The 12,128-nt window shown below is 51.9% G+C and overlaps 1 protein-coding gene across 4 annotated transcripts in view; it reads left to right on the top strand.

The window, feature by feature from the left end:
• The window catches only part of KSR1 (kinase suppressor of ras 1), a 154,905-nt gene that overhangs the window by 119,935 nt on the left and 22,842 nt on the right, over positions 1–12,128 (top strand). For 3 of the 4 annotated variants that reach the window (XM_072779377.1, XM_072779378.1, XM_072779375.1), the window contains 6 exons: positions 2,061–2,144; positions 3,712–3,773; positions 3,872–3,978; positions 6,968–7,136; positions 9,087–9,128; positions 11,640–11,694. In XM_072779377.1, coding sequence (XP_072635478.1) covers positions 2,061–2,144; positions 3,712–3,773; positions 3,872–3,978; positions 6,968–7,136; positions 9,087–9,128; positions 11,640–11,694 — 519 coding nt within the window. The remainder of the gene's footprint in view (positions 1–2,060; positions 2,145–3,711; positions 3,774–3,871; positions 3,979–6,967; positions 7,137–9,086; positions 9,129–11,639; positions 11,695–12,128) is intronic. The other variant, XM_072779376.1, reaches the window with a different exon arrangement.

Raw genomic sequence — 12,128 nt, 5'->3', positions numbered from 1 at the left:
AGATTTTATTTATTTATTCATGAGAGACACAGAGAGAGAGAGAGAGGCAGAGACACAGGCAGAGGGAAAAGCAGGCTCCATGCAGGTAGCCTGACATGGGACTTGACTCTAAGATAACCCCTTGGGCTAAAGGTGGCTCTAAACTGCTGAGCCACCCGGGCTGCCCTCAGCAGGAAAATCTAAAGTGCTTTAGTCTAATCATGGTCCGTTCCCAGTCTGGGAAGGCTTTTATGCCTACGCCCTTTCTAGCACTTGCCTCTTCTCAGGGCCAGATCTGACCCACCACTTTGCCCCGTTTTCAAGATTTCCGAGTGGAGGTCCTCTCACTGAGCTGCTCCCCTTATCCCCACTGTTGGCATGAGAGAAGATTGAAGCCCAGAGAGAGTCTGTGGATCCCAGATAGGTAGGATTAGGGCTCCTAAAAGGTACATCAGGGACATGAGCACCTCTGTCCTTGTCCCTGGAAGCACCCATCTTGGCTGGGTGGAGACAGTAGCGCTCGTGTGCACTACACATTCACACATGTGATCTCCTCAGGTCCCTATGAGGATGTTGGCCTCCGAGGCTCCGAGGCTCCCACAGCCAGTAGTTGGTAGGATTCACACCGGTGCAGTCTGATCCCAAAGCCCATGTTCTTTCTCTATGCTCTGCCCTCGTGGTCTCAAAAGCTGTGCAGCTCTGAGTTTAGGGACCTGGGGTCCAGACCCTGCTGCAGCAACATCCTAACTGTGTGACCCCAGGAAGTCACCTAACCTCTCTGGTTCCTTTGCCTGTGTACTAAGCATCTGCACCCTGGGGTGGAGTGAGCTAATGTTCATGGATGTGTTACAAACTGTTTCCCAAATAACTGTTGCTATTTGTTCTGTTGTTACTATGATCTACATGCTTTCAAAAATCTGTTCCTCCAAAAATGTGCGTTCTTTCTTCCCTTCAGCCTTCCCACTCTGGGGACTGCCTTAGAGTTTTTCTCTGCAGGACACGTCTACCCACTCAACCCTCGTCCTTCCTTCCAATCTATCTTTTGTGTTTTTAATTTTTTTTTTAATTTGGATTTAATTTGGATTGAAATACAATCAAAATTCAAGAGGTATAGAAGGGTGACTATACACACACACACACACATATATATACACACTATATACTATATATACTACATATATATGCACATAATACATACATAGTCCCCTCCTGCTGCTACCCCCCAGCCCTCTAGGTCCCCCTATAGGCAGATCTTGGCAGTTTTTTGAGATATTTTTATATAAGCAAATACATATGTATACTATATACACTGTTCTATACTCTGCTTCTCTTGTAAAAATGGAGGCATAATTTACATAGAGCTGAGAGCACAAATGCATTTTTACATATGGATACACCGATGTGTGTCATCCTGGTGAAGATCTAGAATATTCTGGTCCCCCAGAAATTGATCTTTGGCCCTTCTGGGTCCATAGCACTACCACCACGGGTTACTGTTCACTTATGTCTTCATTGGTTACATTTTCCTATATTTGAACTTCATGTAAATAGAGTCATGTACTTCTTCCTTTGATAATGTAATTTGGAGATCATCCTGTATTTGTACAAAAAGAGCTTTCTTTGTTTTCTGGCCTCATGGTGTCTGATGGTGTAGTTGGACTGTACTTTGCAGTCAGCCGTCTATACACCTAAACAGCATAGGTTGTTTGCAGTCTTCTACACTGCAAACATACGGCAGGGAGTAACCTTGTCTGTACATCATTTGATATCAGTTGGAAGTATCTATTGAGTCACTTCCTAAGATGGGAGTCATTCAGTATACACTCTTGTAATTTTGATGGCTGCTGCCAGAGAGCTGGTATCCGTGATCATACTAACTTTGGGGTTTTGGCAATGATGACTTTACAGCGGGGAAATCTGAATGCTCAGGGGCAGGCAGTGGCCCTGGGTGTCCCTGCCCTTCCCTGGGAAAGGCTAGAGGCTTTGGGATGGAGCCTAGTCTCCTGGTTTTCCTGGGGCCCTTCCCTGCCCAGGCTCTGGTTTCCTAGCCATGTGAGCATTTTCCCGTCTACCTTCTGCAGATTCTCCACGAAGTCTTGGCTGTCACAGGTCTGCCATGTGTGCCAGAAGAGCATGATGTTTGGAGTGAAATGCAAGCATTGCAGGTGATGGGCAGAGGGTGGAAGAGGGTGAGAGAGGCGAGTAAACTCCATACTTTTAGTTTAGTAAGAGTCCTACTACTTGATTCTTGGCCATAGGTTGAGTCAGAGCGCAAGGGAACGCCTTTGAGAGTTCTTAAACCTATTATTTATAATCCCATTTGACATACCTCAGTATGATCAGCTCTCTGTAGGGAGATTAAGGAAGCATCAAGCAAGGCATTTCCAGAAGAGGATGTTTGAGGTGGGTGTTGAAGGAGGAGTAGAAGTTTACCAGGTAGATAAGAAAGAAAAGAATTCCAAACCTTTGACCTTGTACAAGTCCAAGAGGAATGGGAGGACTGTTCTTATCTATAAGGAGTTCTGAAGTTTAGCCTTACATGTTAGCACACAAAGTGGGGAGAAGGGTCAGGTAGAGGTGAAAACAGAGATGACCTGTGGTATTCACAGAAGAGGAGAGTTCAGGGAGAATGGCTTCTCTACAAACCCAACTTATTTCCTACCATTATGCTTTCTGGTAGGACAGAAGGATGAGGAAGGGAACCGTGTTAGGGGCAGAGTGGCCTCTGCTGCTATCAGCTGCCTTCATCTTACAGAGGATGGACCTGGAGTCTCTGCTCCCAGATCACAGCCCCTTCATTGCTTTGTGACCCGGGGCAAGATGCCTGCCCTTTCTGGGCCTCATTTCACAACCGGGCAGGCGGATGATCCCAGGCTCTTTATCTATCAGGATTGCTTCAAGATTCTGATCAAGATGCGTGTAATAAAAGCATCTCGGCTCCCACCAGACTGGGTCTCGTGCCTGTCATTTGGATAAATTGTGTTTTCCTGATGACTCCCCTGACCACCAAGGAGATAATGTCAGAGCTTTCCACCAGTCTAGGTCTTCTGTGGCTCCTGGCTTTAAATTGGGGACCCCCTCTTCTTTTCAAGCAGTACCTTTCACATGGAGAGCATAGCATGATCTTTGAGCCCCACACTCTCCTACAATTGTGGTTTAAGGTTAGTAGGGCACCAATGTCAACCCATCTGATTGTTGAGAACCACCAAGACATGGTGCAGCAGGTAGGACCAAACTGAGGGCCCTGCTCTTTCCAATTTGGCCCCCCAGCTGGCTCTCAAACCACGTAGCCCATGTTGGAATGCAGCAGGAGCCACCCTGTGCATTCCTGGGATCCCTTTGGTCATGTAGATGCTCTCCTTCCAATTCATCTTTTTTTTGTAAGTTCCTATTTTCTCCAGTTTTCTGAATGTGAGTGGAGGGTCTCCCTTTTCTTTAGAGAAGAGAAATAGATGTGTGACTCACACAAGTTAAAATGGGTGCAAGTAAAACTGCTCCACTGTGAAGATTAGGCATACACCAAAGGGAAAGTGTCCTGCTCCCCATAGCTGCTAGGGCAATTGATGTGGGATGTTCCAAACTCCTGAGCTAATGTTTGTTGAGAAATGTGTGGAGATTGAGGCAGCCATGAGAGAGTGCCCAGAGCTGCTGGGCCCAGTGCCCAGAGCCCCCTGTGCGAGCCCTGGGAGCCCCGAGTGGCCCCCTGGGCACTGACCCTGCCTTCTTTCTCAGATTGAAGTGTCACAACAAGTGTACAAAAGAAGCCCCTGCCTGTCGAATATCCTTCCTTCCACGTGAGTGTTCTGCTCTTTGCTTTCACTGGGTTTGGGGTGAACTTTTCTGTAGCTTGATCTGCTCCCTGTTAATGGTTTCCCCTGTCATTTCTCAATAGAACCTCGGCTTCGGAGGACAGAGTCTGTCCCCTCGGACATCAACAACCCAGTGGACAGAGCAGCTGAGCCCCATTTCGGAACCCTCCCCAAAGCACTAACAAAGAAGGTACGCTGGTGGCAGCGGTGGTCCCCTGGTCAGCTGCTTCTGCTGGGAGAAACCCGTCCTGCTCCTTTCCAAAAGGGAGAGTTGAGCAGGGAAGTGTGGGGCGTGCAATCCAGGATCCAAGGCCAGAGGGTGGCCTTCAGGGATTCTGTCTTTAGCCATTTTTAAGACCTCATATTTTATGTCCAAAATCATAGTTAATGTGCCCATGACCTCCTTCCCCAGTTTAACCTGACGTTTCCTGAGCATGTACTGTGAGTTGGGAACTTTTTCCATCAATGTGTCTTTTGATCCTCACAGTAGTTGTAAAAATCGCATACTGATGGTACCTGGGTTTTAGATGAGGAAAGTGGGCACAGGGTCCCCCGTGAGTGAGGGGCAGGCCCAGAGCCGGTGTGCTCTGCCATAACACAGGTTTTTGAAAGGAGAGTCTCAACACACCTGTTGTGGCCTCCAGGCACTAGTGGCTTCTGATGGCAGCTCCCTGGTGACCATACAGCCAGTGGCTTCCCCACTCTGCCCCGATGCTGCTGCGGGGGTGGCTTTGGGTTTTCAATGTGTTGTGTCCCAGGCCTACACCGGGGCTTAGCATGCCCTTGCCTGCCTTACTGAGGGGCATGTGACCGGCTTCTCCAAGGCTTGGGCCAGGCTGGGGTGGAGGTTCAGGCAGGGAGAAGAGAAGCAGATGGCACAGCTGATGAACACCGGGGACCTGAAGATCCAGCGTAAGGGGCTGCTCCACATCTCACTGTCCAACAGGGGAGGCCAGTGCCTCAGAGCTGACTTCCTCATGGGCCAGCCCGTGCTGTCTCTCTGGCCTCCCTCCCCCATCATTGCATTTCCCCCGAGGTGGCGTTCCCAGCAGGAATAGAGGTAGAATGGAGGGTGTAGGATCACAGACCTGAGCTCCAGTCCCAACTAGTCCCCTTTCTTGCCCCTGTGACCGTGGGTGAATTCCTTTACTTCTCTGAACCTCAGCTTCCTGGTTTGTAAGTGGGGATGAGAATGCTTCGTTTTCAGGGTGTTGTGAGGGTAACGAGATGACGTTCATGAACTTGCTCATCAGGAGTAGTGGTGGTGTCCAGGCTGTCACAGATAGACACACTTCCTTGGGAGGGACGCTAGGCCCCGGATCTGCCACTCCCACCCTGCCAGTGTTGTCCTCTTGTCTGGCAGCACCAGATGCACCCCCATTTATACCATCTCACCACATTCAGTCCTTGTTGGTTTTTCAGGACCCACTCAGGCCCCTCCTCCTCCAGGAGGCCCTCCTGCGTGCACCTGGTCGGCCCTGCCCCGACATAGTTCTAGGCTATGCCTTCTCTTACCTCACTGAGGACACTGGCCAGCTGTCATCCTTCCCTCACCCCTATTTGTAGTCGTTCTCATAACCGGAGCTAATGGTTACTGAGTTCTTGCAGGCACTGTGCTGAGGGCCACGTGTTTGACCCATTCATCTTCAGGGCCTTCCTGTCTCTCCAGCCTCTCCTCCAGCTGCCTCTGCTCACAGCAGCTCTGCCCACACCCACCTTCTCGGGTTTACACACTCCTCAGGGACACTTTGCCAAGATGTGGGCTAAGGACCGGGGCCTCTGGCTGCACTTACCCCCTTCTGGATGCTTTTGGCAGCCTGACCGCATGGCACAGTCACCTGTCTGCCCGCGGAGGGCCTATCTCCCCAGCGGGGGGGGTGCTCTGGAGGGCGGGGCCTTGTCGTCTTGCCTCTACCTGGTGCCTGCATCAGAGCCTGGCACATAGCTTGTGGTAAGAACATGTTGGCCTTGAACGCTGAGCCCGTGAAGCAGCAGCCGGTTCTTATAGAGAACCACTGTGGCTCAGAAAGGTGGGCTGATTTGAAGCAAGTCACATGGGCGCTGAGCTGAGGAGCCTGGGATTCAACCCGCCTGCCTCATAGCTTTTCCTCCTCCCCTGGCGGGCCTAGCCCTGGGGAACAGAGATGGGATGCAGGATCATTGCGGGGTGCACAGGGAGAGGACAGGCTCAGTGGACCCAGCTCCCTCCCCCACTGGCATGTGGCACTGGGTAGTGGTGGCTATCCCTGGACTGTGAGGCCCACTGCGTGGCTCTGGTGGATTCTGGGGTCCCCAGAGCCTTGATGGTCTGCAGAAGAAAAACCTATAGAACTCAACATTCAACATAATTTGGCCCCAACTTTGTTTTAAAGATTGTATTTTTAAGTCCTCTCTACACCCAGTGTGGGACTCAAATTCACAACCCCGAGATCGGGAGTCATATGCTGTACCGACTAAGCCAACCAGGTGTCCCTAGCCCCCAACTTTTTTGACCAAGGAATTCCAATCCTGTCCCCTAAAGGATTGGAGTTTGGGTCTGGGAACTTGGTCAGGGCCAGTGTCCCACCTGACACAGAGTCCCTCTGTAGCCCTCTCTCAGCTGGCCCTTTGACTTTGCTAGGGCCCAAACCACTGGGCAGTCCTAACCAGTAGGTCTGCAAAAGAGTGGAGGGAGCATTTATTTATTAGACACCACTGTGTACCACATACCAAACACTTGTCAGAGGCTAAATTCATTAAGAAACCCTGTAATTCATTAAGAAACCCTGTTGTGTGCTTGGCTCAGAGCCAGGCACTGGGTTTATGAGGAGCAGGCCAGTCCCTGCCCTCACAGGACACTCTGGGGGGTGGGGGAGAGACATTTTTCAGAAACCCCCTAAGATGAGGAAAGGTGCTAGCTATAGGAGGAGCATGGTCCCCACTGGGCTTGAGAAGGGCTTCTGAGAGGAAAGTATGAGATGAAGAAAGATGAGCAGGTGTCCCCCAGGGGATGGCATTGAGGTGAGGGTCTCTCTGTGCCATTCTTCCCTTGAATATTAGACCAGTAGAATGTCAGGATGCCCTGGGCAGACTTCTTCATTTTTAGGGAGGGAGGGGAGGGTCCCAGCATGGGGTACAGGAGGCAGGCTGGGCAGGGCAGTGATAGTCCCTGCCCACTTCTGGTGTCTCTCGTCCCACAGGAGCATCCTCCGGCCATGAACCACTTGGACTCCAGTAGCAACCCATCCTCTACCACCTCCTCCACACCCTCCTCGCCGGCACCTTTCCCAACATCGTCCAATCCATCCAGTGCAACCACACCCCCCAACCCCTCTCCTGGCCAGCGGGACAGCAGGTTCAACTTCCCAGGTAACCACACCTTGGGGCTTCTGTGTGCCTTCAGGGTAGGGTCAGATGCCCCTTCTCAGCATGCCCCAGCAGGCTCAAGGTCAAACACTGCCACCACTAAGAAAGAGCATTTGCTGGGAGCCAAGCATTGTGCCAAGTTCAAGTACATTACCATATTTACACCTGATGAGAGCTCTGAGGTAGATGCTGTTATCACACCCATTTTACAGATGGGGATACTGAGGTTTCAGAGGAAGTGGCTTACTCTGAGCTGTATAACACGTAAGGGACAGAGCCACCATCAAGGCCAAATCTGTCTGGCATAAAGCCTGGATTCTTGACAGGATCCCCAGGCTGCCCTCCCATGCATGTGGTGGCTTCTCCTAAGCATTGTTCACTCAGGACTTTGAGCTCTCAGGAAGCATGGCAGGCAGCACGGAGGGCTGGGGCTGACCCAGGAGGTCTGGGAGAGGGACTCTGAGGCTCAATTGCTTACCTGCTCTGTGATCTAAAAAAGCTGCTTATGGGGGAACTTTTGTTACCCCATGAAGTTGGGATTTGGTTTATTCCTACTGTGCAGATGAGTACACTGAGTCTCAGGGGTGCATGCTAGAGGTAACCTTTGCCTCCACCATAGCCCGGGCTGCCCTGCACTCTATAAGGCCAGGGTGCCCCCCTCCCCACCCCCGTCTCAGCAAGGCCCACTTGCCTGTCTCAGGACACACCTTGGCTTGGGCCTCCCTCACATCTCCTTGCAATTGGTCTTGGCCCTTCAGTTGGCAGCCAGGAAGAAGGAGCAGCCACTGGGACACTCCAGTTTGCTCTGGGCCCAGTCAGGTCAGGCCCCACCTGTCACTGGTCCTTGGAGCTCCAGACCTGGTGGGTGGGTGGAGGGGTCAGGGCCACAGATTTTCCTGTGCCGGGGGACTCTTAGCTGGGGCCACATGCAGCCAGCAAGAGACCAGGTAGCCTCTCTGGGCCCATTTTACCAATGTGCCAGGGATTTCTTTTAGGGTCACTGGGAAACTGAGATTTTTGTGGGAATCTTTTCTCTTTTGCCTGCCCCTTTGCTCTAACATGCACCTGGCTGGATACCCTCTGCATTGTCCCCATCACACCTATCCCCTCCCTGCAAGTGGAGCGACAGCCCCTTTGAGCGACCTCCTCTCCCATTCGGCTCTGTCATTATGCTCTGAAACTGGGTCTTTTGCTAAACTCCTAGGTTGGATTTTTCTAAAAGGAAGTCCCTGTTTGAAAAACAGGCCACAGAAAAAGTCCGTTTTGTGATGTCAGCCAGAGCCTCTCAGCTTTCCCTGATGGGCCCTCATTGTTCTGTGCACAGAGCCCTCCGTCTCTCCAGGATCTGTGGTCTCGCTGGGCATGGCAGTGCCCCTGGGCCTGGCCTGGTGGTTAATCTGGGAAGTCACAACTCCCACCATGCCCCCATTCTGCACTTCGGGGGAGCATTTCTGTTTACCTCCAAGAATAAAGCCGGGGAAAGGCTATCTGTACCCCTGTTTGACAATATGACAACTGTGTCAGAGTCCAGAGCCCCAGCGCATCCCCTTCAGTGAGCTGGGTTTTTGTTTTGTTTTGTGTGGGGCGGTCGGGTTGCCAAGGGGGTGAATGTGGGGCTGAGGGGGGCCACTCCTCTGCGCATGGCTCAGCCAGCTTTCACCATTTCTTCCCCCTTGGGTTTTGCCCCAGCTGAGCTCATACAGACTGCACAGAGAAGCAAGCCTGGGAGATAAGGGGAATGGGCCAGGGCTCTGCAGCAGATCCTTCATGGACCAGTCCTTCCTGGGGGCTCCTGCCAGCACCCATTTCCTTCTAGCCCCCATCCTCCTTCCTGCATGGATCACCCTGCTCTGCCCCATCCCATAATCAGCCCGTCCCCCCCCACCCCCGCCCCGGCCAAGCCCCCGCATTTGCTGTTCTGTGTGTGTGACTCACCTCCTCTTCTGTTTAAAGCTGCCTACTTCATTCATCATAGACAGCAGTTTATCTTTCCAGGTGAGTCCTTTGCATGGTTCCACTAACTGCCCCTCACTGTGAGCCTTCCGTCCAGCCCACCTGGGCATCCTTTCCCTGGGCACCTCTGAGATGCTGGAGTCTCACATATACCTATTTTGAGAGCTGACTGTGTGTCACAGCTGGAAAAGACAGTTGTGGGGGGGGGGGGTCACCTTGAGGGGACCCTTCACAGGGGCAGTGACTTCCTGAGAGGGACCTTGGCAAGGAGCCTGTTCAGCCTCTTGCATAGAGAGACTACAGGATCATGCAGCAGGGAGGTGGCCAAAATCCAGTTTGTAGAATGAAGGAAGAGACCTTTTGCTAATGCCTTCTGAGCATCTGTCAGGATATCTTCCCCTATGTCATGACAAGGAAGCTGCTTACAGGACCTATCTTAGAAAGGGAAGCCAGTTTGGAAAAGTCTGCAGGCTTCACTTACTGACTGGGCTTCTCCTTCCTGAGCGTTGCTGCCTAGCGCCTCATGCTGGCGATAAGATAAAATGCAGCTTTGTTTTAGAGTTTCAAGGAGATCACCTTCAATCTCTGATTTCCTTCCACAAAACTTGCTTTGCACACTCACTGTGTGCCAACCTTTGCCTTTGGCCATATTGCTTCCCCCAAGGAATTTGTGTGGTTAGTACCTATTTCTCCAGCTGAGGATGACAAGCATTCCTATCAGTGATTGGCTACCTTAATTCTTTTATTTTTTTTTTGGGGGGGGGGGTTTACTTTAATTCTTAATTGAGTCATAGGGAGTCGCTGTGTGTTTAGACAAAGACTGTGGCTAATTATTTTTCTCCTGGGTTAAACAGACCTGTCCTGAAATGCTATTTTAGTTAGCTCAGCATTTTCTGTTCCCCAGCCCAGCTCCATTAGGGGAGTGATCTGGAGCATTTGTAAGTTCTTACAGGACTATTTGTATGGCTTTGGCCAGGTGTGAGCAGGCTGGCAGGGGTCAGGGGCCTGGGGCTGGTCCTGAGGAGCCTCTCTGAGCTGCCTTGGTGGTTTCACACCCTTTTTTGTCACGGTTCGCCTCTAAGAGCCTCTCTGGTTACCAGCTATAGGACAGAGTACAGAGGAGTACTCAAAAGCATTGGAAGAATGTCGCTCTCCTTCCCGAAGGGTCCATCTTGCTCTGAACATATGTCAAGGAGGGAGGAGAAGGAACGTATTTCTGTTAAAATAAACATGGACACATTTTGGAGCAGAATGCAAAAGACACTCTTAATGTTTAAGGAAACATAGGAGGCCTCAGAGACACTATTCCCTCTCACTTGGGGTGCTGTTTCTCCCCAGTGCCACCCCCTATGCATGCGTCTATCTTCTGTGGGAATATTTGAGCTGTATCGGAGAGGTAGAAAGGTCAGGCTGCCCCTGGTAGTCTGCAGACACCATGTAATGGTATCTGGGGGAGGCCTTGGCAGAGTCTTCAAGGGCCCAGGATCCCCCAGAAATGTTGCATGTGTGCACTTCCCTGATAAAGAGTCCCACGCCTCTCTCAGATTCTCCAAGTCTGTGAGGTCGCATAGATGATCTTTAGGGGGTAGCCTTGGATAAAGCCTTAGAACTTGAGAGGGTGTTGGTAGCTGAGTTGGGCAGCTCTTTGTCCTAGAAGGCAGGAAGAGGCTGCTAATAGCTTGAGCCACTGCCACCTATAGTCTCTTTTCTTTTGTTGACCAAAGAGGAGGGAGTGAGGGGCCCAGCCAGGCCTGGGGCTGCCAGCCTCAGGGGAACCAGAGAGAGGGACCAGAAGGAAGCAGGCAGCAGAAGGAGCCCTGGAAGGTTTTGGTTCCACACTGGGGTGACCCATCTGTTTGGTGTTCCCCAGATGTGAGACTTTCAGTGCTAAAAGTGGGAAACTCCTAGGCTCAGGGTCAGCCCCTGCCCAATCTTTGGGCCCTAGGAAGTATAGACTGTGCATTTCTTCGTCTCCCCAGAGAGCTGCTTCACCAACGACTTAAACACCTGGAAAGCCAAGGGGGTGGGGCCTCTGGCTCCCACCAGAAATGGCCAGCAGCTGAGCCAGACACCAGGTGTCACTACTGAGCCATGCGAGCCCTGCCTCTGGACCTCTGCTGGCCTGGGCCAAGGCAGCTCACTGTTCTCCAGGGCTATTGCATCCACCTGCTGCCTCTGAGCAGACAAGGGGGGCCTTGACCCCCCCATGTCCAGTAAATAATAATCCAGTCTGCTTTTACCACCTGCTCCTAGTGGACAGTTTGGCTACAGGGGAACGGGGTTCACTGGAGAATCTCAACCTTCTCTCTCACCTGGAGTCCCTTCCCAGCACTGAGCCGTGTGGGCCAAACCAAGTACAGTAGAGGTCACTTCTGTGTCCCATTTTAGGAGTGGCAGTGGCCTGGCGAACATGTACTCAGCCCTGCGAGGGGCTGGCCGTTCGAGGAGGAGCCACTCCACTGTGTGGGCTGGGTTTGTAAGCACCTTGCCCTTTGGGGGAGGGGGAGGGGGAGGGGAGTCTCAGGCCTTGTGTTTGATTTTTGTTTCCTCCAGACATTTCGGCATTTCCACAGGCAGTGCCATCCCCTGATGCGGCGGACAGCACCCGGTAGGCATCCCTATGCCATGGTCTCTTTCTAGACCCACACCCTGGACCACCTCCCACCCCACCTATAAGTGTCTGACCACCGTCCCCCCTCAGCTCCAGATGCTGCCATATGCCTGGGCCAGCCAGGCAAGATACCCCTTGGGCAATTCACTCCCTGCATCTGTGAACTCGGCCAGAGGGTTTTATTTGCCTCCTGTGAGTGCAGCTGGCATTGGATAGGGATATATGTAACCCTGGAGCAGTTTTGTGATGCAGGAGAGGTGAGCGAAGGCCACTTGGAGTTAGAGACAGCTACTAAAAATGGCTCCTGTTTGCGGAACTCCTTCAGGGAGCCCGGCTCTGCCCAGCCCTTGGCTCCCATTTCCTCACACGGGCCTCAGTCTGGTGAAGGCAGGTGTCTAAATAGGTGTCATCCGTAACATACAGAGGAGAAA

The sequence above is a fragment of the Canis lupus genome, chromosome 16, assembly GCF_048164855.1.
Source record: "Canis lupus baileyi chromosome 16, mCanLup2.hap1, whole genome shotgun sequence".
NCBI classification, from domain to species: domain Eukaryota; kingdom Metazoa; phylum Chordata; class Mammalia; order Carnivora; family Canidae; genus Canis; species Canis lupus.
This window is presented reverse-complemented; position numbering and strand designations above follow the sequence as displayed.